The sequence below is a fragment of the Hylobates moloch genome, unplaced genomic scaffold (genome assembly GCF_009828535.3).
Source record: "Hylobates moloch isolate HMO894 unplaced genomic scaffold, HMol_V3 SCAFFOLD_1, whole genome shotgun sequence".
NCBI classification, from domain to species: domain Eukaryota; kingdom Metazoa; phylum Chordata; class Mammalia; order Primates; family Hylobatidae; genus Hylobates; species Hylobates moloch.
In genome coordinates, this window is record NW_026652276.1 from 229,637,381 (window position 1) to 229,664,645 (window position 27,265).

The window sequence follows — 27,265 nt, forward strand, 5'->3', positions numbered from 1 at the left end:
TGATCACTTCCTCTTATTTCAGGCATCATAAACCAATCAAGTGAACTACATGGTCAGAAATAACCAAAATTTCAGAAGCATCTCCTAAAGCCTAAATAAAAATAAAAATAAAAACTTGACTTTAAAAAAACTCTAAATTGGGTTGGCCCTACACTTATTTTTGTTAAAGTAACAAAATGTTACAGTAACAAAACGTAACATGAGCCTGTACACAATTTAAGAAGCATAATCTAACTGTACCCTTACCTACCCAATTATGTTTCCCATTTTTAAAAATGTGAGGTGGAGGTATGGGGAGATTAGAGCTGATAGTCCATTCATCAATTTTTCTGGCTCTGCATTTACAAATCAAATCAGCCTGAAAACATTCGCTAAGGTGAAAATAACATTCACACAGGCTTAAAGTTAGGGTACCCAATTAGGAGTATCAGAATGCAATGCCACACAACTTAGAAATTCAAGCTCCTGGAATAAAAGATACTTCTAAAAACTGGCCCAGAGCTCACATCAGAAACACAGAACATTTCATGATGTTAAAGTAATTGCTTATGTAACCTTTACTGCAAAAGCTACTAAATATGTTTTTCTTAACCCAAATGCAGTCTGGTAACCGTAATTTTTATGACTCTTAACATACCAAATATACTGAAGGCTGCTGTATTCTTATAGAAAAATACTAGCAATTCCCAGTGGAAATAAGATTCCGTAGTTCTGTTTTTGATGGCAGTTTAAGGTTTTTTAAAAACAGACTACGTAGAAACCAACGACAGCCCTTAGGAAGGGCCTTGCCTGCAGTGTCTATCTGTGTTGACTTCTCTAAGCAGCTTCATGACAGACTCACCGGTGTTTCCTCTTCTTTTTCCTTGGAGGAGTATCCACATCCTCAGCGGGCGCTGGAGCTATGATGCTAGATTCTTTGACTCTAAACTCATACACCTGACAAGAGGCACAGTCACAGAGCCATGAGGACAGTCTTATTTAGGCAAACCATTCTTATACTCACGCATACCAGAAAAATGTCTTTGTCTCTTCTGTGACACTGCTAGATGCTGGGGATATAACACACATCGCTGTCCCTACCCTCACATTAGGGGTAGCGGTAATTATATTCTGGTCAAGAACTGTGATGCTAAATTTAAATTCTTACTAGCTTTTAAAATCTACTCCTATCTAACCTTAAAAGTCTACAGTGGGGAAATTGTGTAACATACCTGGAGAATAATTTTCATTCAATTCCCTCTTGGGAAGAAAAAAAAATTATTTTTAGGAGATGAATAGGAGCTTAGTAATAACCAACAATTTTCTTTGTTTGGACAATGAGTACATTTTTATCTCTACGTTTGAAGCTCTTTTAACAACATTTTTATCGGATATCTTACCTGTCTACATGTTTTGGTCCCAATTAACCTAGCAATGGCACAGAAATTGTCATAGTAAGTGCCAATGAGGACTCTAAACATTGAGGCTTCAGCACCACTCCACTCCACATTCTCAGGAGGTTCAATATTTGGCTTCATCTTTATTGGTGTTTGACACCGAGAATTTGCTTCTACAAAACCAAATGTAAGCACTGGTCAAGAAATGATTGGAAATAATATTAAGAAGTAAAATTCAGGGTGTGCTTAAGAAAAAAGCAAAAAGATAAGGACAACTAAAACCCAATCGGTAAAATACTAACATCAGTAGTTCACATTTTCTAACAAACCTACTCATAGAACATCAAGAATATTAAACCAAATGATCCAAATTGCATTATTCCCTACCTGAGAAAGATCGAAAAAGGAAAATGGCACAAAAAATGAGAATAAAGTGCATCATCAACTTTCAAACAACCAAGCAGGGCAAACACCACAAGCTAGGGTAGGGGTGGAGGCAGGAAACAAACAACGCAGCTACACATTCTTGAGATAACTCTGGTCTTAGACTCTGGTCTTTATACTGAAACTAACCAACTAAGAAAATTATTCAATGCATTATACATCCTTAATCCTCACAATATGAACTTCCACAGAACAGTAAAACCCAGTTATTAGACATGTCTTACCAGAGGAGCTCGAAGTTTCATCCTTCTTCTCTTCTTCTTCTTTATCATTGTTCTCTCCCCCCGTTTCAGTCCCTGCTTCCCTATCACTGTCTGTATCCTTTGATTCCAGCACATTAATGGTGGGGGTGCTGGGCCTGCTACTGTTATTGGGAAGCCGTCCTCTTCTGCGGCCTCCTGGGCGTTTTGGTGGGGTCTTTATCCGCTCAGCGGTGAGAGCAGCGGCGAACTCCTTTGCTCCCTCCTACGAAATGAAAAATGTCAACATCAGAGCAAAGTTCTAAAACTCATTTTGATGGAAGAGAAAAAAAATACTATATAAGCCAGGTTAGTCAAAAAATTTATCACATTATCCATGTATCACAAATAATCACTTGCATGTCTAATATACTTGTTTTGATATGCTTTTGATAGTCTGAAAATTTCAGAAAGAGAAATAGGGGTTCTATATATTCCTAGAATGGTACAAAAATCAGGCAAGACAGTTCTATGTTGTGAATTTGTAAAATATATTAACTAGTTATAATTAAGTTAAAATATAAGAAGATAAAGTATGAAATATACTTCATGTAATAAAGGTAATTATCTCTATGGACATACAGTCTATTTAAAAGTGAATCTTTACAAAAGAATCATATACCTAATGTGTATGGAGTCAGACTACCTATGCAGAGTTTAAGATAATGCATACCTCTTCGTGTTAATATTTAAAGTATACAAGAACACAAAACACAAACATGCTTGACTTTGTCACTTCCTGTCTTACTATTAAAACATCCAACATTTTTTTTTTTTCCTGTGAAGGATACACAGCCACAGGAAGACATGAAAGGAACTTCAGGAATAAGACTGTGAGGGTTACATCTTGCATTATGAAGTACAATAATCCAGTCTCAAAGTATAAAACAATGGTAAGAGCATGGTTTATAGAGACCACAGAAACATTTTAGATGAGCCAAACAAAATTCTGCCTTGTAAAGAATATTATAATAAAACAAGTGCTCAAGAATTCCATTTTTTTTAGTGGAAATAGAAGGGAGAAGTTTGACAGCAGCCAACAGTTTTATACTTCATTCTACAAAAACCAAATTGCTTAAAAATAGGATACCTTCTGCAGGTGCCATTCAATGAATCTTCTGTCCAAAATCCAACAGGCAATATATACCCATTTAGTTCCTAGGTAGGAGTGGCTTGGTTCAAAGAGGGGAAATGGTAAAAATAAGAGAGTACCCGTAAAAAACAACTTTTCTACCTCATATTTTCCTAACCCCTTACCTTTTCTCCATCATTTAAAAAAAAAAAAAATCTGTGGAACCTATCATATAGCTGAAATGACAGTGCACCTAAAACTCAAGCAGAGGGATATGGCTATGAGAGGGGCTTGGGATCTACTGCGTATGAATACTGCATGCCTGCTTTCTAAGTGGACTATCTGTGCCTTGCAACTCTCATAGACTTTGTGGAAGGCATAAAAGTCCTTGATCCTAAAGACCTTGAAATGTTGCTGAAGAGATAACACAGATTTTAAAAAGAATAATACCACATTAATGAAGGACTAAAATGTGCAGTACATGAGCTATGGAAGAAACAGCATGGGTGAGAAAGCTCTGTCTATCATATGGCCCATAACAGCATGGGTGCAGACAACATTAACGCTGACTTGATCACCTCCACCAAAGTGCAAAATTAAGTCCTCTCAAGTACCCTCTGCAATAATAAGGCACTAAGTCTTACCAAATGCTGGTAACACTGTGGTCCACAAGGTTTGTTGTCTAGAGCTGTTTCTGTGTTCTTCCGCTTATAAGTGTTGGGTGTTGCATGAAAAGCTGCAAAATAAATGAAACGAAGAATCTAATATAACTATAAAATACTTACTTTTTCACTTTTCCAGTTTCACTGGAAAAGTCAATTAATGGATTATAATCTTGCTAATATGTGGTTTACATTACTTTATACAACTTTCCTTCAGGCTCTTACTGAATGATCACAATGTATTCTCCATTCCTCCTCTTCCAACCATTAAGCAGGAAGGAAAAACAGTAAATTCTGGAATGAGTCGTGATTTCTCATTTTTCTCCTTGCAAGTAAAACTGATGCACATAACTATGGTTATAAACATTTACTTAAATTGAATCTTACTATCTCTGTTTAAGCAGTTGATAGTCCCTCTACAATTAAATCAGATTTCCTATTTTTAATTCTGACATACAATTTCTTGATTTCTAAAGAAAGGTCAGCAATCAGCTTGTCACCAGTTGTAAAAACTCATTTTTAATGATAAAGAGGACAGCCCCAGATTACTAACACTCAATTCCTGTGAATCATACCCAATCCAAGAACCTGGTGAGAGCTTATAGTGTCTTGCCACAGAAAATTACAATGTCAAAAAAGCAGATTTTAGAAAGACACACCATTTGAAACCTAAAATTCCAAAATAATGCAACAGAAAGATTCAAATGCGGATACACTGCTACATGAAAAGTGTGAACACTGACAGCAGTGCAAACTTCACAGAATTTCTTGCAAAAACTTGTTTCCTCATATACAAAAGGGAAATGCTGGAAATGGACTATTCAGAATTATACAAGATGAAAATTAATTTGGAGAAAAACAAGTGACATTTCCACAAAACAAATCATCTTTTAAATATTTGTAAAAAGCTATACTTAAAGACTGATGAGAAAAGGAAGGAAAAAAAAAAAGGACAAAGTTGTGTTTTTAAAGAAGAAAAATTCAAGGCTCAGATTCTGTCGGAAGTGTGTGAGCAATTAGGCTCCAGACAGCCTAACACCAATACTAATCTGGTGCTGGATTACATTCGCTTAGGAACCCTAATACAACTATTTTTCTGTTTATGAGTTAAACTAACATTGTAGCTGGTTCTCTGAAGAAAAAAATACTAATTTAAAATATAAAAACCACTTCTTAACAAAAAAGTGACCATGAAATATATAGAGAACAAGAATATTAACAAAAATAAAATGAACATTAGAGAACACGTAAACTTTATACAAATAAATCTCAAAACCTGGATGTAAAGAATAATTTTCTAAAACTCATCCAGAAGAGACAGAACATTTATCTCTATCTACCAGCACTACTAATTTTTAAACTGTACTGAAAATACAAGCTAAAGTAGCTAGAAAAGACAGTTACAGCTCTTTTAGAATTTGTCTAGCAGGCTTTCCGGTTTTTATCAGAAAGCCTCCACAATCCCTGCCCCCGCCCAACCAAAAAATAAATAAATAAAGTAGGTAGAAAAGAGAAAGAAGCTTCAGTTATGAAGACTGGATAGAAGGCAAAACCATTAATAACTACAGACAGTATAATTACACAGCTGGAAAACTCCTAAGAATGTACTGAGAAACTGATAAACATGAAGACAATGCAGTAAGGTAGCAGGGTACAAAACAGAAGACAAAATGTGGAAAACGCCTAACAGCAGCAGCAAGTTTAATACCTAGAAATACTCAACAAAAAATGTACAAGAGTCACATAAAGAAAACTTGGGAGGTAATTAAAGGACACAAAAAGAGAGGTGATAGTATGGCTAGTTAGACTTAACCCTTATATTTTAAAAAGAAGTTAGGTAATTTCTAAATTTAATGGGATTCCAATAAACATACCACTAATTTTTTTTAAAAAGAACTAGACGAACAGATTTTGAAATGTATACAGGCTAGGTGCAGTGGCTCACGCCTGTACTTCCAGCACTTTGGGAGCCCAAAGTAGGAGCATCACTTGAGGCCAGGAGTTTAAGACCAGCCTGGGCAACATAGTGAGACCCTATCTCTAAAAAAGAAAAGAAAAAAAGAAAACGAAAACTAGCCAGCAATGGTGGTGCATGCTTGTAGTCCCAGCTACGCAGGAAGCTGAGATAGGAGAATAGCTTGAGCTCAGGAAGTCAAGGCTGCAGTGAGCCATGATTGTGCCACTGCACCACTCCGGCCTGGGTGACAGAGCAAGACCCTGTGTATGTATGTGTGTGTGTGTGTGTATGTATATACCTCTCTCTAAATAAATAAATTCATATAGAAAAACAAGAATTGCCAGGAGATCTCTGAATACCGCCTCATGAATAGACTAAAGGAACACAATGTTGAGAAACCCAAATACATATGGCAACAGGCAACGAAGGAAATATCTCAAGGTAGTGAAAGATGAACTTTTCAGTAAATGAAACAACTAGGCAACTTTGGAAGTGAGGAGGAGGATCAGATTTATAATCCGCATCATATTAAATTCCAAATGGATCAAAGATTTACATGTTTTTTAAAATGAAGCCTAAAACATACTAGAAAAAGTAAGAAACCCTTTATAATCTTGGAATGGGAAAGCTAACTGATGAAATTCAACTACTTTTTAAAAAATGTTTAAACTGACCAGGCGCAGTGGCTCACACCTGTAATCTCAGCACTTTCAGAGGCTGAGGCGGGCAGATCACTTGAGGTCAGGAGTTTGAGACCAGCCTGGCCAACATGGCAAAACCACATCTCTACTAAAAATACAAAAATTAGCTGGATGTGGTAGCACATGCCTGTAGTCCCAGCTACTCCAGAGGCTGAGGCACAAGAATCGCTTGAACCCAGGAGGCAAAGGCTGCAATAAGCCAAGATCACACCATTGCACTCCAGCCTGAGTGACAGAGCAAGACTGTCTCAAAAAAAAAAAAAAAAAAGTTTAAACTTTGCTTATGGGACTTTTACCAAATAAACTTGAAAAAAATTGCAACTCATATTTCAAAAAACCAAATTCCCTGATTATATAAAAAGCTCCCTGCAGTGAGCCGAGATTGCGCCACTGCACTCCAGCCTGAGTGACAGAGCGAGACTCTGTCTCAAAAAAAAAAAAAAAAAAAAGCTCCTAAGACATCAAAAAGACCTATGAGACCAAGAATAAAAATAGGCCAGGCGCGGTGGCTCACACCAGTAATCCTAGCACTGTGAGAGGCTGAGGTGGGTGGATTACCTAAGGTCAGGAGTTTGAGACCAGCCTGGCCAACATGGTGAAACCCTGTTTCTACTAAAAATACAAATATGAGCCAGGCAAGGTGGTGCGCACCTGTAATCCCAGCTACCCAGAAGGCTGAGGCAGGAGAATCACTTGAACCCAGGAGGCAGAGGTCACAGTGAGCCAAGACTGCACCACTGCACCACTGCACTCCAGCCTGGGTGACAGAGCGAGACCCCGTCTCACAAAATCAAAAAAACAAAGAATAAAAATAGTTCACTCTTCAACATATAGGAAGATCCTACCCTCACTCAAAGGAATAAAACCCAGATATTAAAACAATGCTTATCACCTGTGGGAAGCAGAGATTAAAAAATAAAAACAAGAATTTTAAAATAATGCTAAAAGCCATTTTTCACTTATAAAATCAATTTTAAAAATTAGTTTGGTAACACCTTCTATGGGCAGGGCTCTCTGACTTTGCTGGTAGGGCTTTAAAGTGCTGCATCCCCATATGGCAGGTCATTTGGCAATACCTAAATAGAGTTTATCAGGTAAACTTAAACTTGCATGAAATGGGTACAGATATTTGCTGTGGCACCATTACAGCATAAGGCTCAAAATAATCCAAATGGTCACCATTAGAGACCAGTCCAGTAAGTTCTGGAACCTCCTACAGCACAGGCTATGCAGCTATACAGATAAAGCTAATAGCTACAATATTAAATCCTATCCTTATTCCAAAAAAAGGGAAAAGCCTGAATGCTATGGCACCATTTAAATAAGATGGTCAGAAAAAAAGAGTATCTTTATACTTGTCAAAGAAACTGTAAAAAAAATACAAGAGAACTAATAAAAGTGGTTAACTACTAATAAAAGTGGAAGGAGTGAGGTAAAAATTCGAAAGATGGGGAACAGAAAGTCATTGGGAGACTTTATGTACACATTTCCATACCTTTTGTTTTTTTAAGAGATGGGGTCTCACTCTGTCACCCAGCTGGAGTACAGTGGCATGATCATAGCTCACTGCAGCCTCAAACTTTTGGACTCAAGCAATCCTCCCACCTCCGCCTCCCAAAGCACTGGGATTAAAAGGATGAGCCACCGCGCCCAGCACATCTTCATATTAATACTTTTTGGAAACGTAAACCATGTGAATGATGACCTATTTTAAAAATAACAACAGCTAACAAGAGCCAGGTACCATTTTAAGTATCTTCCCCACATTAATTCATCTAATCCTCACAACAGCTCTGTAAAGGAAGTACTACCGTATCCCCAAGATAGAGACCAGAAAACTAAAGCACAAAATGCTACATTCAACATACAATCGACCAGGCGTGGTGGCTCACGCCTGCAATCCCAACACTTTGGGAGGCCAGGGCAGGTGGATCACTTGAGGTCAGGAGTTCAAGACCAGCCTGGCCAACATGGTGAAACCCCGTCTCTACTAAAAATACAAAAATTAGCTGGACGTGGTGGCGGGTGCCCGTAATCCCCGCTACTCAGGAGGCTGACGGGAGAATCCTTTGAATCCAGCAGGCAGAGGGTGCAGTGAGCCGAAATCACACCACTGCACTCCAGCCTGAGCAACAGAACGAGACTTCGTCTCAAAAAAAAAAAAAAAAAAATACAGTCGTGTGCTGCATAACATCTGAGTTAATGATGGACCACATATACAACAGTGGTACCATAAGATAATACTGTATTTTTACTGTATATTTTCTATGTTTATTATGATTTAAATATACAAATACTTGCCAATGTGTCACAACTGCCTCCAGTATCCAGTACAGTGGCATGCTGCAGGGGTGTGTGGCCTAGGTGTGTCACGGGCTGTACCATCTAGGTTTGTGTAAGTACACTCTGTGTTTACACAATGCCAAAATCACCTAACAACACATTTCTCAGAATGCATCTCCATCCATAAGTAATGCATGATTGTATATATTTAATGATTTATTTAGTAACTTATTTTACCTAAGAAAGATATACCATTTGTGGTATTTTGTCCAAGTTAATGTAAAACAATGAAGTTCCTACAGAACTCAATAGGACTGAATGATGAAGACACTGGCTGTACTGTAAAAAGAAGTAAAAGTGGGCTTAGCACAGTTGGACCCATGGCCACCAAACGCTACGAGGAGGCAGCCAATTAGCCCCATGAAAGCCAACTTTATTAAAGTAAAATATTCCTCTCTTCTCCCCAGCTAGAATAATGAGATAAGTAACAGGTTCAAGATTCAAGTAAAAAAAAAAAAAAAAAAAAATTACTCATCTCTGAATAGCACAATAAAAAACTCTTGTAATGTTTAAAAGTAGTGTCCTACTTCTATGGTTCATTTTTACAGCAAAAAACTTTATTAAATGCTACATCTATAAACAACAAATTGGAAGGACCTTTCAGCGACTCCAAAATAGTGCTTCCACTCCATTATTTTGCTACAGTGATATCTACATACAATGTACAATATTCTTAATAAAAACTGGATGTAATTCATAAATTGATGGTGTGTAAAGGGGAATTAAAATGAAATTCAAGACAACTATTGCAAGGGCTTAACTGTCCAATGGCTGAAGCAACAAATGGATGACTTACTACGAATTTTTAAAACTACCAAATCAATTTAAACTAGATGAGGAGTCAGAACAAGAGCAAGGAGGTAACAATATAATGATAATTCTAAAAATCTACTTCAAGTTTTTCTATTTTAAGATAACTAAAGCACTAATACATCACACACAAAAACAAAACTTAACATTTCCAGACCAGTGTATATACATCACTCAACACATTATTAGCTGCAGCAAAAACAAGTAGAGCAAACACTTAGGAGGAGGTGAGGTACAGCTGCTTGGGCAAGCTTAGAAAGACGTAAAGACGTATCACTGGTGAATGAGGAGGAATAAATCTGTCAATGGTAGGCACAGGAACTCAAAACAACAAAGCAATGTGGGGCCGTTGAGTCCAGGGGAAAACGATTTTACAATGGGTCAAAGCCCCTAAAGAAATTACCATGCCATAGACAGACGTACTAAAATACGATATAGGAAAAACCAAACTATAATAAGCAAACTACTCTAGGAAAATTAGGAAATATTAAATACATTTTCAAAATACGTGCCTCAAAAGTAGTTGATGCTTTTAAACTGTGCTTAAAAGTTTCAATCACCAGGAAAATTTACTAAGAAACCACATTCCCTAGAAATGCCAGAGGAAAAAAGTACTTTTGTATATACCATACTTAAATTTTCACTAAGAACATTTTACGTTTTACTTGTATTCAAATGCAGGCATTTTAAAAAAACAACTTACCCAGAGGGCAAAAAAATAAAATTAAATTAAATTAAAATTAAATAAAATAAAATTAAATTAAATTAAATCGACAAGCACTTACCTGAACATTTTTTTGGCCAATTTCTTATTTAACACAATTTATTAGTCAATATCAGCAATGTTGCTCTGGGCTATCAGTTCATAATAATAGTTTTATTGTAAAACAACTGCTTAGTTAGCACTTACGGAAAAAAAAAAAAAAATCACTGACCTGAATTCCGTATTAGTGGAAAATAGTAGTCCAAATGAAATACAGGCAAAAGATTTCAGAGCAATCCTCAAGCAACAAAGTAAAAATAACAATACTGAGATCTAAAGATATTTTTCAAAGTAACTACAAGATTAAATGATAAATTCTAGTTGTAATAAATGATAGCACTCTCCAAGCTGCTTTAAAACATCATTCCACAACAAAGATAGAAAATGAAAACGTACAATAATTGCACTTACGATGTAGGAAGCAGTCATATTTAAAACATCGCCTACAGAAAAGCGTATGAAAGGAGTGTAAGCTTTGCTCTCTCTGAACAGATTTAGCGTTTGGTCCATCTATGTTGGGGGTACATTCAGGAGGAAGTGCGCCTGGGAGCTGCTGTTCGGTGAGTTCTTTATATCTGACATTAACCAAGAAAAATTTAAGTAAACATGAAACAAAAATCACTTTTTCGAAAACAGTTTCTAAAAGGTTTCCATGTGTTACTTTTGATGTTTATCTTGCCTAAAACATAAAGGAATGGCTCCATTTAGATAAAGAGCCAACTAAATATTGTGCATGGTGTTATCATGAATCAAATTCATCGATATGATTCAAAGGTATCATGGAAAAGGATATTATATTAGTTTTAACTAAACACCAAATTTCTACCAGTATCCAGATAATTTTCCTGTAAATGTACTACTGTAAATGTTATGTGTATATGTGTGTGTTTATGTGTATATATAAATTATACATATGTATTTATTCTATCTACAGGAAATATTTTGTAATGCAGAGTACCACAAGTATACATGTTGCTTCAAGTATCTTGCAAACATTGCAAACAAAGTGTAGTGGCTCATCCGCTACATTGATTCCATTTTTAATAAACCAAAATGGTGAGTTACATACCATACAGGGCAAGATTGCCTCAAAGGAACAAATCTTACTTTTCCTTTAGTTCTTCTGCTGTGCCCTTATCTGGAAACATTGAGGAAATGGCTTCGAAAATTTTATCAGAAGGAAATTTCCGAGGTGGGCGGCTTTCTTTATCTAAACGGGAGAATATGAAAGGAAAAAAAGAATGGAAGTAAACAAGTTTTTTATCTTTCATTTTCTCCACCCAACTATGTCTCTATAACAAAGCTGATTTTCTAAGAAATCATCTCAATTTTGTGTTTTACTTACTTCTCACATACTTTACATGTCTGTGGAATGCCAGTCAGTCAAAAACAAAATTCAAATTCAAATTCAAATATGAAAAGTTTTAAGAGCACTGGGAAACAGAAAACCTAGGTTCTACTCCCAGCTCTGCTACTAATTGATTTTGTTACTGAGAGTGATCACTTTACCTCTTGGGTCTGTTTACTCATCTATAAAATGAAGGAGCTGAACTAGATGATCAATAAGGTCAATAAGGTACCTTTTTGTTATTTTCTCTTTTTGAAATATGCTTTTTAGAAATTGCTATTTCACCCGCCAAATTATTCTATGCTGCCTTAGCATGAGCTTTGCCAAGCAGAGAACACCAACTATTGACTGTTTCTTCCCAATAGTATAATCTTGTAAGTTACTTAACCTCTCTAAATCTATCCCCTCAAATAGAAAATGGATCTGATAATAACATCCATCTCATGAAGCCATTATGAGGATTAAGTGAGCTGGTGCATAAGAAGTGATTAGTACACAACTTGTACATAGTGAGTATCAATGTTATATATTATAATGATGCCCAGTGAAGCACACAAGAAATTACATTCTTTGCTAGCCAAACGAAACAAAGATATTCAAGTGAAGATAATGTTGCAAGTATTATGCTTTTTTTTTTTCTTTTTTTAAGGCAGGGTCTCACTCTGCCACCCAGCCAGACTGTGCAGTGACACAATCACAGCTCAATGCAGCCTGCACCTCCTGGGCTCAAGCAATCACCCTGCCTCATTTTTTTACTTTTTAGTAGAGATGGGGTCTCACTATGTTGCCCAGGCTGGTCTTGAACTCCCGGGCTCAAGCAATCTGCCCACCTTAGCCTCCCAAGTGCCAGGATTACAGGGTTAGCCACCCTGTCTGGCCACAATATGCTAATTTTGATTATACTGCTATCAATGTGATATTTAACAAAGAAAGAAAAAGAGAAAGAAGAAACTAAGCCCTATTTCTACTCTTCCTACTGTTTTTGAAAGAAAGCTGTAATGGCTACACAGAATCCTAGTAATCAGGCATACCATCTCGGTGATCCTCCAGATCTTTCTGCTTTTCTTCTCTTTCTTCAAGATCGTCTCCATCATCATCATCGTCATCATCATTATATTGACCAAGGGCATTCACCAACTCCACAAAAATTTCATCATTTATAAACCCACATTCTGAAATGCATCAAATGTCAGAAACACACAGGAGAAGTAGTAATGTCAAAAGTTTATGTATCCTTTTTCTACTTTGGACAAAACAGGCATAGTCTAATAACTAGCACTAAAACATTATTATTGAAATGAGGGGAGGAAAAAATAAGATCATTTTCAAGACTGGCGTTAGGCAAAGTTAGGAAGCAAAATTATCTTTAATACCTGCTACTTTCTGTTGAATAGCCCCTCCCCAAAAGTTTCTAGTAGAAAACTGAATCTTCTAGGAACTGATTGTGGCTTTAGCCTCCTCCCAAACAATGGATCTGTCCTTTAACTGATCATTTCAGACCCTGCTTTCTGCTGATAATGACAATGGATGGTGATATTACAAATATTATCTTTTCAGACACTTTAACAGGGCCTCCTGGACACAAAAAAACTGAAACCATGACTCTAATGATTGAATTTCAGGTACTGTAGTCCCTAAAGGAGCGGTATTTTTTAGCAGTAGGGGCTGCTGGAGCCCCCATATACCACAGAAGCAGAGACCCAATCCTAATTAATTTTACTACTAAAGAATCTTAAAATCTACATACACTCAAGCTCTATTTAATTTACATGTTATTGCCATTACAATTTATGTTAAAACCAACTATGCATAATTATCAGGTGGCAAACATGATCCTCCTAAGTTTCCCAAAAATAGGGAAAATACTGAAAATCTTAGGCCTGGGCCCAGGTTCAGTCCCTTATAGTTCAGTGCAAAATTTAATTTTAATATTAAAATTTTTCTCATGCCCTATATGCTTCATAAACAAAAGTGTCTTTCAATTCTTTAGCCCCTTTTTCCAAGAGAAGAAGCATATGGCTCACCTCTATCCCCGTGTACTTTTCCATCATAATTTTTTATTAGTTCTTCAATGAAAGTACCATCCTGGTCTAAAACTTCATCTCCCATATAAGGAATGTTATGTAAAACAGTTTCATCTTCCACCTAAAAGAAAAAAATATATTTAAAAAGCAGGTTTACTGTAAGTATCAAATGTGAAATAACTAAAATACAACCTTTTTTCATATGTAGATGTCTTTACCTAGTCCTCCAGATTTAAAATACTAGTCAGAGAGCAAACTCTAAAATTTATCAAAAAGTGAAAGACCGCTCTCACCAATAAGCATATCTGAGAAAACTGTTGACAGAAAAAAAAAATTTAATTCAAGAAAAAATACTGCACTTAGTCTGTCATCAATCATTAAAACTTACCATTATTTTACATACCTCTAAGAAAGAAAAAGATGCTCTAGATTATGAGAAGATATCATCCGTTTGTTTTTCTGTTTTTGTTTTTGTTTTTTAATTGAGACGAGTGTCTCACTATGCTGCCCAGGCTGGTCTCGAACTCCTGAGCTCAAGTGATCCACCCGCCTCGGCTCCCAAAGTGCTGGGATTACAGGTGTCTGGCACCATGAGCCACCATGCCCAGCCATCATCGGTTTTAAGGCACACTTTAGATGTTAATAGAGGATGATGAAATACGGTATATCAAGATCAATTATAAAGACCCATACCAAAAAACTACCGTAAGACTCCCAAACTCCACTTGATGATCCAGTTATTAAAACAGCCATTAACTTATAATAGTTTAAGGTAAAATGAAAAAAAAATTTAAGACATCCAATATAATAAAATTCGAGGGATACAGAGTATTGATAGTCATTGAAGTTTATGCCAAAAGGGTATGTACTTATATGTAAAATAAGAACATTCTATAAAAAACATAAAATATTTCAATATTTAGATGAATGATATGAATATCAAAGTTGACAGTGCTAGTAAAGATCATAGATGAGTTTTTATCAAGCTTTGGAAGACAATAGAGAAGAAAGAAGAGCCAATCAAAGAAAAGTTAAGACAGAATAGAATGCTTAAGAATACAAGGTAAAGAAAGTTGACATTCATAGGAGGAAGAGCATTTTCAATGAAGAATAAAAATGACAGTAGTTATAGATAAAGACTGGACAGTTCTGAAGTACATGTTTAAAGAGACTAATTCCAAGTGAAGACAAGTCTAAGTCTTAAGAGGCCTTTGAAAAGGGTATTGGTTGAAAACAGAATTTTAGAAAGATAATTCTGATAAGCAGAATGAACTGGCTATGCCTGACTGGGAGGACACAGAAGCTCTTTAAAAGGTGAGATGGCGTAGACTCGGCCCGGCACTATGATCGTGGCCCACAGGGAAGAACACGCTGGGAAAGGCCACACACAGGACTAGTAGCAGCCAGGAAATGTGGAAAAAAATCTCAAATAATCCCTAGGTAACAAATTTAGGACAACTGTCGAGTTCATAAAGATAACAGTACCGTAGACAGACAAGGAAAAGAAAAAGTGGGATAAAAGGAGCATATAATTAAAATGCAGATTTTAATGTATTCATATATTCAAATTCAAGCTTACGTACACACTAGAGGCCTGTTTTCATCTCATTTCACTTGCACCAATCTCATTTAAACTAGGGGTTGATTTCTTTATATCTAAGCCAAAATTAAGTGACACTTAGATATTTTGTCTTTTCAATCATATCCACATCATCCTGCTCTCCAAAACATATCTTAGTTATAATAAAGATTGTGTGCCTAATCTGCTTTGGTCACCAAAATCAGACAGGGTCTGGCTCTGTCACCCAGGCTAGACCAGCAAAATCCATGGATGATTCATAAATTATATTTAATGACAAATTTAAATAATATATTCTTCCAGAATTTCAGTCTGTGAAAATGTGAAACTTCCCTCAAGGTCATGCAATGTAATTCTCAAACTACACTCAAATTTATACAACTACAGAAGAGTAACTGAAGTTGACACTCTACTGTACAAAGTATAAAAGTTACTAAAAACTTCCCTAAAGCAGGTTCACCAAGGACTTCTATCAACATTTTATTAGCCTTCCCACTTTATATATCAATTAAGTAATACAAATATATATTTTTTATTTAGCAATACAAGTCAAGAACACATGCTTCAGTTTCTCTTTAGCATTTTATTACAAAAGCTGCTGGGTCCCAGTTAGCAGTGGAAATATGTTTCAGCTCATGTTTTACAAGCCCTATGAATATTACATCATAATGTACATTATCACAATAAAATGCTACCTAAAATTGTTTTAAATAATAAGTTCTCAATTAACAAAAACTCAAAGTCAGACTTAGATTATAAGACACTGACTTTTTTAAGGATAAGAACTACAAGCTTCATTCCTTTTGTTTTTTTGAGACAGGGTCTGGCTGTCACCCAGGCTGGAGTGCAATGGCACAACCCCAGCTCACTACAACCTCCGCCTCCCTCAAGCCATCCTTCCACCTCAGCCTCCTGAGTAGCTTGGGACTACAGACATGCGCCACACCCAGCTAATTTTTGTTTTGAGGAGACAGCGTTTTGCCATATCGCCCAGGTGGATCTCCAATTTCCAGACTCAAGTAATCCATCTGCCTCAGCCTCCCAAAGTGCTGGGATTACAGGCATGAGCCACAATGCCCAGCCTATCTTTTAAATATTTTTAATTCTAAGTATGGTTACTGCTTAACACTTTTCCTTTGGAGAGTATAGGAAAGGAGTAATACTGTACAGGCCTTAAAAAAACTATATTAATCAATTTTTAAAAATTACTTCAAGTGTTATTTTGATAGCTTTTTAGAATTTATACTGTCTTGATTCACCTTGACAATAAAATTATCTATGCTTTTTTATTTCAAATAAGTTATTATCAAATAAGCAGAAGATATCTTATTTACATACCATAAAATTCTGCTGTAGGGGAGACCAAGAATACATTATGGGTACTGAAGCAACTGCATTCAGAGTCTTTAATGGGATGACTTGTGTTGGAAAATCCAAGTCACTGGTCACCGAACACTAAAACAGAAAAAATAAAATTGACTCTTAAGAATAAAAGGACAACCTTAAGCTGTAGCCATCATATTGTAAAGAGATGCTGCCTACCTAAATATTTAATTTTGAAAAAAAAGTCCTTACCTAGGACAGTAAAGTGGTCATATAAACCAAATAGGATTCTCTCTTCTTTTACTTAGGGTGCAAAAATGCTTCAAATTTTCCAAATTTTCAAAATCTCCAACCCTTCCCATACTTACCAATATCAGTAAGAATCAAAAACTGTACTTATGTGAGATTCAGCAATCTGATTAACTGCTCCATGCTTTTGCTACACATTTATTTCCTAGCTCATCCTTCATTTCTCTTACATTCCAACCACACAGAATAGTAATATATATACCAAATAAGCCACTTAAGTCTTACTTAACAAGAATAAGAAAACTTGTTAGGTTAATCTTCCTTATCTTTATCTTCCTTTTTTAAAATCTAAGTGTCAACTGCTGATATTATCAGATGATACATAAATATTAAGGGTAATGGGTTTGTGTTTCAGTCACAACAAAGTAAATTCAAATCTATTCTGCAAAACTGTAATCTCTGAATTAACATTAGCTAATTACTAAGTACTTTCTATGTGCTAGGCTATTTTAAACACATTACATGTCTTCTATTTAATCCTCATTATAACAGTGTAAGATGGGTACTATTCTTAGCCCCCATTTTATAGGTGAGAAAACTATAGAAAAGAAAGGATAAGTAGCTTGCCCAAGGTTGCGCATGGTTCTCGGGCTAGAATGTAAACTCCAAAAGCCTGACTCTGGAGCCCCTGCTCTGCCCGCTCCTTATATTGCCATGATACCATATTGCTAAAATGTGTCAGTGCACATAGTCCCTTGAAACACCATATTTCATACAATCTATGATGACAGCGATTTCAAGGTACATCATTATCTTCTATATCACTAAGAAAAAATGCTGCCAACTAAACAAAGATATAATCCGTTCTTATCACAGTGATTCTAAGATGCATGTTGGTTTCCAATGTTAAAATGTGAAAAATTTTGCATCTTTGATTCTCTGAAATATGGTAAAACTCTGTGCCCAAATAACCACAGCACTTTCCACCCTGTCTACGAATCTGAGATTCCTTAAAGAGTACTACTGCCCAGGTGTAAGTCCTCCAGAGCCTTCTAAAAAATATCCTAGACATACATTCAAAATCCACAATCAATGAAAATAGAGCAAAAAAGAAGTGTAGTAAAATGAAACCAAAAAATCATATATATATATACACACACATACATATTAAATGTTTAAATTTTTTATTTAAAATGTCTTAAAAATAGCAGAACTAGGTGTGGTGAAATTCAGAGTAGAAATCTGGCATATGGGCCACACCCGACCCTCAGCATTGGGTTGCATCAGGCCAGTGGGATAATCTCTCAATCATCACAGTCACTGCAGCACAAAAATAATTCCTTCCTTAGTGGAAGTAAAGGTTTAAAGATGGAGTAGTTAGGAAGAACTGTGACAGTGATTCGTCTATTAATTTGCTTTCCAAAAAGGCAAAGATAAAGATAATAATACTAATAAGGCTCATAACTCAAGTAAACAAGAAGGTGTAAACAGTTTACTAACACTCCAGAGCCCACAATCTTTCCCCTTCCTGCTATTTGGCCTCTGATACAATCCTTCATCCATCCATCCGATAATCCAATAAAAACAACAGTTAACATTTATTGAGCACGTACTATGTTGCAGGCACTGTGCTAAGTGCTTATATACATTATCTTAATTATTCCTCATTACAACCTTATGGTGTAGTTTTAGCATCAAAACTTCACAAATGAGGACACTGAGGTTCAGAGAAGTTTTATAATTTGTCTAGTCAGAAAGGTAGCAAATTACAAAACCAGGATTAAAACCTGGATTTAAAGTCTGACTGCAACACCCGTGAGCTTAATTAATTACTGCACTGTAGTTCTTGCCCTTGCAATGCTCATGAGGTAAAATAACAATTACAGCCATGCAGAGACATGGCTGGGCACAGTGGCTCAAGCGTATAATCTCAACACTTTGGCAGGCCAAGACGGGCAGATCACTTGAGCCCAGAAGTTCGAGACCAGCCTGGGCAACATGGGGAAACCCCGTCTCTACTAAAAACACACAAAAAAATTAGCCCAGCAAGGTAGCACGTGCCTGTAGTCCCAGCTACTTGAGGGGCTGAGGTGGGAGGATCACTTGAGCCTGGGAGGCAAAGGCTGCAGTAAGCCGTGATCAGCACCACTGCACTCCAGCCTGGGTGACGGGAGGCCTCGCCTCAAAAAAAAAAAAAAAAACATAAAAAAATAAAATAGAGACGTATGACAATGTAATAGGAGCATCTCCTCCAACAACAACTTATTAATACTACCAAGTCTTCTTTCCTTCTTTCCACTTAACTGGGTAAATTTAGGGGTGGAGGTGCTTACAATTACTGAATATAATTACTGATACTGATAGTATCAAATACTATCCAGGGACTTAAAGTACAAAACAATTTTCATTTCTTAAAAAAAATAAAAATAAAAATAAATCCGACTTTTTTTACATTTGGCAGGAATAAATTAATCCTGTGGCTTCTGAAGGAAGAAGTGCTTTTAAGGCTTAAGGGAGAGTGGGCTGCCTCTCCGACTCTGACTTATTCACCTGCTTTAACACCTAACTCCAAGTCGCACATAAGGGTTAGAGAATGAGTTTTCAACTACAACAAAGAAGGAGGATTGGCTTTGCTTCATCTATGGTTGCTCTAGTGATACAGCAAATACTCTGCAAATTCTGAATGAAGTCAGCTGATTTTTCCCATTAACAGAAAGAACTTATGGAAGCACAGAAAATAATAAGGCACAGGCTGCAGCACTACGTACTACTTCCAGTCCCATACCTCTGTCATGCCCCAGTATCCCATCGCCTCAGTTCTGAGTCATGCGAGAGTCACTAAGAGACAAGAAATAAGCTCTCTGAGGGCAAAGGCAGCTGAGCCAAGTGTGGCTTCACCTCTGTCTTGAAACGATACTCAGCACAGTGTCTCAAAAAAACAGTAGGCACTCAAAAAATGTTTCTGGAGTGAACAGACTACATTTGATGATTTTCTCTAATGGAGACTTCAATTTCTGCTTAAAGCTAAGAGTGCACCTATTTAGAAAACTGACAGTCTACCCCCACCTCATTGTATTTCTAGTATCTCTAGAAACCTATCCCATTCTTTAACTATTAACCGTAACTAATAACCATATTCCTTTCATTTATGAAATATTCAAATGCAAAAGCATTTGTTGGTGAAAACAAACGTGGGATTCTTATTTATTGACTTACAGAAAAATTACTCAAAAATCCCAGTTACTTACCAGCAACTTATTTTTCTTTGAAAATGTATCATCCTTGACAGTTTACATAATTAAGTCTCATGTCACTCAGAGTAGTGAAAAGAATTTTTACCTCATGGGTCTCCACATTTCACCTGGTCAGAGCCATGTGTCCTGGACTCAGGAACTTACTAGGAGACCTTTATCAACAAATTAGATTCTCTAATTCCAAGTCCAACTTGAGGATCACACAAGGAAGTTAGACATGATTCATCATCAATGGTTTAAAAAAAAGGGGGGGTGGGGGGGACTAGATTCATTACCAAGGATGCTACATTTTCAGAGAAACACAGCTTACTGGTAAGTAACCAGGTTCCTCTGAGGATGGATAGACTTACATCAACCAGCTGGTACAATAGGCGACTGTGTGGCTGGACCACTGGGAGCTGGAGAGGGAAGTCAAGCCAAAAATAGTAGTTGTAGGAGTACACAACCAAACTGAGACTCTTGGCAGAAGGCTGGTTCCAAGTAAAAACTGTGTTATGGAAAATCGTAGAGGGAAGAGCAGGTGAATGGCCTGCAGGGAAGGGAAAGAAATTAAAACACCCTACTATGTGCCAATCACTGTGCTAGAGACTTCACCAAAGTTAGCTTCTTTAAATTTCACAACTACCCTGTGAGGTAGGTATGACTCCCCATTTTACAGCAGGACATCCCAAAGACAACAGCCACGGCCATCCTGCCTCTGAATAATCTTTAACATGAGAAGGGCTAAGTCCAACTTCCATATAGTAGGGGAAAATATACAATCAGTTAGCCAAGTAAAAAATATTCTCAGATACTGGTTGGTCCATTTATTTCATGCCAGAGACACAGTAAACTGTTGACATTGTCTAACATCCTGTAGCCTTTCCATGTGACAACAGCGAGGAAGGTGCAGGAAGGTCGCAACTCCAGGAGAAGAAGAGTCAGAAGAAAGCATCAGCTGTCACCAAGTCTAGAGAAAAGCTGAGGGTGATTTCTGAAACTACCCTATATTCTGCAGGATTTGAGGAAAGAAAAGATAACACGCCCAAGTTTTAAATTAGCTAGCCCTTCTGGTGAAAATGACTGTGTATATAATTTAAGTTCAGGCTACTTTTATGCAAAGTAAGTACTGAAGAAAAACTGCAATGAGATAAATAGCAAATTTGGATAAAGTAAAGAGAAGCTCAATAACGGAAGTGAATTCATAATCAGGTTGAGAAGGCAAAATAGGAGAAGGGAGATTGAAGACGACACTTGAAAAGAAATGACTCGCTCCAACAGGAGAGAGGCAGAAATAAAAACGGAAGAAAAAACTCTGTTAAGATATCGACACAGATGTATTTAATGAAAGCAACTAATCAAGTGTTGGAGTTAAGGAATGAAAAAGAGTAATTCATATCAGATTGTAAATTATTTCAGTTTGTGTTGTTCAATATTTGTTACAGACCAATTCCAGATTGGGTGAAGAACCTCTACCCTACAACACAAGGGTATTTGCTTCTCAGTTCACTTTTATCCTGTAAGTACGGTTTCTACATTCCAAAGGGCAGGGAATGATAACACGGCATTTAACATAGGACATTTGGAATACAGTATCAGGAAGTTTAGACTCCTTTTTTTTTTTTTTTTTTTTTTTGAGACAGGGTCTAGCTCTGTTGCCAAGGTTAGAGTGCAGTGGTGCAATCATGGCTCACTGCAGCCTCAAACTCCTGGGCTCAAGTGATATCTCACCTCAGCCTTCCGAGTAGCTGGGACTACAAGTAGTCACCATATCTGGCTCATTTTTTTATTTTTTATTGAGATGGGATCTCACTATGTTGCTCAGGCTGGGAGGAAATTTAGATCCTTAAAGCTCTTCCTTGCATCCTACCTTCAGTAGCCGGGCCCTGAATGAAAGGAATCACAAACATGCAAACCTAGTTAATCCTAGGTTAAAATCCTGACGGGCTGTTAAGGTAAATCATTCCCTCATCTGCAGCTTTGCGGAAAAACTCCAGTTTTGCTAAGTACTGAAGATCAGAAATAGATTAATAATCATCACAGGATGTAAGCACTCAAAAAAGTACATGAAGCAGGTAACAACAGTGATGTTCATCCATCACATGTAAACTCAAATTTCTAATTCAATAACAGTCCTGTGAGTAGAAAACAGAACAATTTCTGTCATTGGGGGAAAAAAAACAACTAAAATGGAACAGAGAGTATTATATAAATCTATAGTTTATATAGGCTGTGGCAGTAAAATTGTTTTGAAACCTTGCTTAAATCAGTGGATCTGGGTTTAATACAACAAAGTAGTAGAGGTTCAAGTTCAAGTCAGTGGGCAAGACCAGGCGCAGTGGCTCAGGCCTGTAATCCCAACACTTTGGGAGGCCAAGGTGGGCGGATCACTTGAGGTCAGGAGTTCAAGACCAGCCTGGCCAACATGGTGAAACCTTGTCTTTACTAAAAATACAAAAAGTAGCCAGGTGTGGTGGTGCATGCCTGTAGTCCCAGCTGCTCTGGAGGCTGAGGCGCAAGAATAGCTTGAACCCAGAAGGCAGAGGTTGAGGTGAGCCAAGATGACGCCAGTGCACTCCAACATGGGTAACAGAGCAAACTTCTGTCGAAAGAAAGAAAAAGAAAGAAAGAAAGAAAGAAAGAAAGAAAGAAAGAAAGAAAGAAAGAAGGAAGGAAAAGAAAGAAAGACAGAAAGAGAAAGGGAAAGAAAGGGAAAGAAAAGGAAAGAAAAGGAAAGAAAGAAAGAGAAAAAGAAAGAAAAGAAAAGAGAAAAGAAAGGAAAAGAAAGAGAAAAGAAAGGAAAAGAAAAAAGAAAAGAAAAAAAGGAGTGAGCAAGATGGCACAGGCTGTGGCTTCTGAAGGGAAACACTTCAGGTCTTGCTCGAGTGGTAGAACTGCCCAGGGAACCACCAACCAAGAAGGCTGATTCTGCTGATCTTCGAAAAGTTTACAACTGCCCCTCACTATTCATTAATTACTCAGTAAACAGTGTTGAAACAACCAGGAAACGAAAAAGAACAAAATTAAAAACCAAATTCCCTACTCATTCTTTACACCAAAGGAAATTCCTGATGGGTTAAATGATATTAGAATATAAAAATGAAAACAGAGAACTAAAGGAAAGATAGGTAGATAATTTATAATCCTGAAGTGAAGAAAGACTTTTGGAACCTTTAAGAAAGACAAAAATTAAAAGAAAAAGAACTGTATAACCAAGATATACCAGAAATAACATCAAAATGGGGGGGGGGGAAATCTGCAAAACATACGACAAAAAAACTATTTTTTTTTTTGTTTTTTTTTGTTTTTTGAGATTGAATCTCGTGATCTCAGCTCACTGAAACCTCCACCTCCTCGGTTCAAGGCATTCTCCTGCCTCAGCCTCCCAAGTAGCTGGGACTACAGGCACATGCCACCACACTCAGCTAATTTTTTTGTATTTTTAGTAAAGATGGGCTTTCACCATGTTGGTCAGGCTGGTCTAGAATTCCTGATCTCAAATGGTCTGCCCACCTTGGCCTCCCAAAGTGCTGGGATTACAGGCGTGAGCCACTGCACCCAGCCAAAACTAGTATTTGTAATATACAAAAAGTCCTTATGAATCATAAGAAAAGCCCAACCTAATTGTACAAGATCCAACACTGTAACAGCCAATTCACAAAAGAAATATAAACAAACAGTAACTGACATTTAACTTCACCGAATAATTAAGACATGGTATAACCAATTCTAACAATGTTTTACCTATTGGACTGAAGATTAAGATTGGTAAGATTGTGTTGAAAATACCGGTAAACAGACATTCCATAAACAGCTGGTGGGGGTGTAATGTAAAACTTTTGAGGGTGCACTTGGTAATACCTGCTAAATTTTTAAATATGCGTATCCTCTTGATCTAATAATTCTATTTCTAGGAACTTCTACAGAATTACTCAAAAGATGCAGGGATGTATATGAAGTTCAGTACAGCACTGATTGCAAAAGTAAAAATTAAAAATCTAAATGTCCATCAAGAATGGGGCAATAAGTTATGGTATATCCATAATGTCAAACACTACACATTTTTTAAAAGAATGAAAATTTGGACAGAGGTTGTAAAGTGATGGCCCAAAATGGAAAGGATGTGTATCTGGCCAATAATTTTTAAAAATAAAATATTATTAACCTTCTAGTATATATAGAAAATGAAATCTGAAAGAATAAAAGCCAGAGCAGTTGGACTACAGGGATTTTTGCTTTCTGTTTTACCTATTTCTGTGTTATCTAAATTTTTACAATAATCATTTTACAATGATCTGTTCAGTGGAGAGAAAAAGATAAAACTTTTAAACTAGTTTCATTAGCCCAACAGGTAGTCACATTAGCTAGTATAAAACTGCCTTGTTGGGTAGCTTGTGAAATCTGCCCAGCCTTCCCGAAATGTTACTCAAATGATATTCTTTTATAAAATCTGCCAAGAGAAGGTAAGACAGAATCCTAAGGAGTAAATTTAAGTCAATCCCTATTATAAAGCTAAATTATGGCAAAAGTCCTCAGTCTAATGCAATTTTCTTGTTTCTTCAGAGAATAAAACAATTTCTAACATTCCAGATTAACCAAGCATTTTTGTTTGTTTGGATTTGTTGTTTTATTTTTAAATAGTTGTCAGAACTCGGTTTTGTATTTGGGGAAGATACATAACCTTTATAACAATAATTTATAAAACACAAACTATATATACAATATTCTAGGAGAAAAACTACAAATGAAAAGCAACTTCTGCTAGTTTTATTAGTTGCCTAAATGTGACTTTTTAAAATTCACCTTTTAAACTGAAGATATATAATCAAATTTAAAATATAAACATAATAAATGGCATGTATTTAATATATGATGCTATATAAACTCAAATATCACAAATGACCTTTCTTTTTTTTAAAGCTAACCCTTTGGAAAAACATAAAATGCTTATATTTGTTTCTGTTCAAAAGGAAAAAAAAAATCCTTATATGATCATTTAAGAAATGTTACATCTATTTCAGCCTAAATAAAGCCAGAAATAAAGCAAAGGCTGCATGGATTTACAAGTTATACAGGTGGGAACGACTGACAGTTAACCTAACAAGACTCAACTCTCCAAGTAAATACCAATAATAGTTAAGAGAGGCAAGGAGCCACAGAAAGCAACTCAGAGACCACTTCCTTGAGGCAATAAGAATGAGTGTATATGTTCAGACTAAGAGTAAGACAGACACTTGAAGAGCCATCCACTTAATTCAAAGAAAAGTGACCAGCTTTCTGCCATATTTGCTCAAAAGGCTCATGAGAATCTAAACCTATAGGGCCTATAATCCTGAAATGTATAAAGAAACCATGTCACTACACTCAAAGAATGTATCTGAGTAAAGTACACTAAATTATACATGAAATACACTAGGATATTATTTTTTCTTTGTAAACAGTAACTAAATTTTCATTTACAATTAACTGAAGGAACTTCATCACTAAATCAATAAAAAATGCAATCGAGTGTTTACATGTAAACCAGGTATTTTTCTTCTCCTTCAACAAAAATGTTAAGTCCAAACTGCCAACATACAAAATAATTTAGACATTATTTTGATAGAAGCTTCTCCCCCCCCAAAAAATCTGCTAATATCAAATGCTAAGGAATGAACTTACAATCATTTCAAATATTACTACGAAGCGCAAATCTGTAACTATTTAGAAGTCCAAAAGTTTTTAAATTCTCCATATGAGGACCATGATCCCCTTCTGATGCTGCTTCTATTTTAGACATTCTGAAGCCCCAAGAATATACACCATATTCTCTCTTTTCATTAGTAAACAAAATACAGAACTCTTAAAAGAACATCATATTCTCCTGGGAATCTAGAAATGTATACTGGCAAGATGGATTAAATTCCTAAACTAATCATACCATTTGCCCAGAAGACAGGCATTATCTAAGCAAACCTCTCTTTCAGTCATAACACATACAGTAGAAAACATTTTGATATGAAGTCAGTGGAGAAGTGTCTTGTGATTATCAGCAAGAAATGGGCAGATGTGCGAAAAAGAAATACATTAATGAGAACCTCAAGAATAACTCTTAAACCAGTTTCTTCATTAAAAACGGAAAAAGAGACACACTGAAGAATACAACTACCACTATGAAGACCTACAGAACATAGTTATTACTGGTTGACAAGACAAAGTTATGAAAGTCACCTAGAAACAATTTCTTGACGAACAGCGACATTTTATGGGAATGAAATGTACATCCCTCGACCTGTATGCATTGATTAATGACAGTGTGAAGCTGGATGCTTCTTTAAAAGAAGACAGTCACTGTCTTCAAAAAGTCAGAAGTGTTTTTTAAAAGTAAACACATTCTGTATTAAAATTCTATGAAAAATAATGCTTAGGTTCTGTAATCTCAAAAACAAAACAAAAAAAAAGAGTTGCCCCAAAGTATCTTAAAAACACATTAAGGGACAGGTATGGTGACTCACACCTGTAATCCCAGTACTTTGGGAGGCCAAGGCAGATGGATTGCTTGAGCCCAGGAGTTCGAGACCAGCCTGGAAAACATGGTGTGATCCTGTCTCTACAAAATACCAAAAAATCAGCCAGATGTGCTCGGTGGCTCACACTTGTAATCTCAGCACTTTGGGAGGCCAAGGTGGGTGGATCACCTGAGGTCAGGAGTTCGAGACCAGCCTGACCAAAATGATGAAACCCCATCTCTACTAAAAATACAAAAACTAGCCGGGCATGGTGGCATATGCCTGTAATCCCAGCTACTCAGGAGGCTGAGGCAGGAGAATCACTTGAACCTGGGAGGCAGAGATTGCGGTGAGCCAAGATTGCACCATTGCACTCCAGCCTGGGCAACAAGAACGAAACTCCGTCTCAAAAAAAAAAAAAAATTAGCCCGATGTGGTGGCGTGTGACTGTAGTCCTAGCTACTCAAGAGGCTGAGGTGAAAGGATCGCCTGAGCCCGGGAGGTCAAGGCTGCTGTGATTGTACCACTGCACTCCAGCCTAGGCAACAGAGCAAGACCCTGTCACAAAAACAAAACAAAACCACACACAGTAAGAAGATGTGGTCTTTGGGTTCAAATGCAGAGCAACCTGACCTGAAGTCAGCATCTAAAGCA

At 36.7% G+C, this 27,265-nt stretch overlaps 1 protein-coding gene and 1 non-coding gene across 5 annotated transcripts in view; one reads left to right on the forward strand and one right to left on the reverse strand.

Annotated features, from left to right (window-relative positions):
* The window catches only part of EZH2 (enhancer of zeste 2 polycomb repressive complex 2 subunit), a 76,040-nt gene that overhangs the window by 8,444 nt on the left and 40,331 nt on the right, over nt 1-27,265 (reverse strand). For 3 of the 4 annotated variants that reach the window (XM_032762064.2, XM_032762063.2, XM_058427664.1), the window contains exons 4-12: nt 16,657-16,773; nt 13,740-13,860; nt 12,747-12,887; nt 11,475-11,577; nt 10,779-10,942; nt 3,776-3,867; nt 2,045-2,285; nt 1,380-1,549; nt 842-936 (exon numbers count right to left, since the gene is read on the reverse strand). In XM_032762064.2, coding sequence (XP_032617955.1) covers nt 842-936; nt 1,380-1,549; nt 2,045-2,285; nt 3,776-3,867; nt 10,779-10,942; nt 11,475-11,577; nt 12,747-12,887; nt 13,740-13,860; nt 16,657-16,773 — 1,244 coding nt within the window. The remainder of the gene's footprint in view (nt 1-841; nt 937-1,379; nt 1,550-2,044; nt 2,286-3,775; nt 3,868-10,778; nt 10,943-11,474; nt 11,578-12,746; nt 12,888-13,739; nt 13,861-16,656; nt 16,774-27,265) is intronic. The other variant, XM_032762065.2, reaches the window with a different exon arrangement.
* Nucleotides 5,189-5,250, forward strand: LOC116809864 (U7 small nuclear RNA). Its single transcript, XR_004370035.1, has one exon. It is a non-coding gene; the product is annotated as a U7 small nuclear RNA (small nuclear RNA).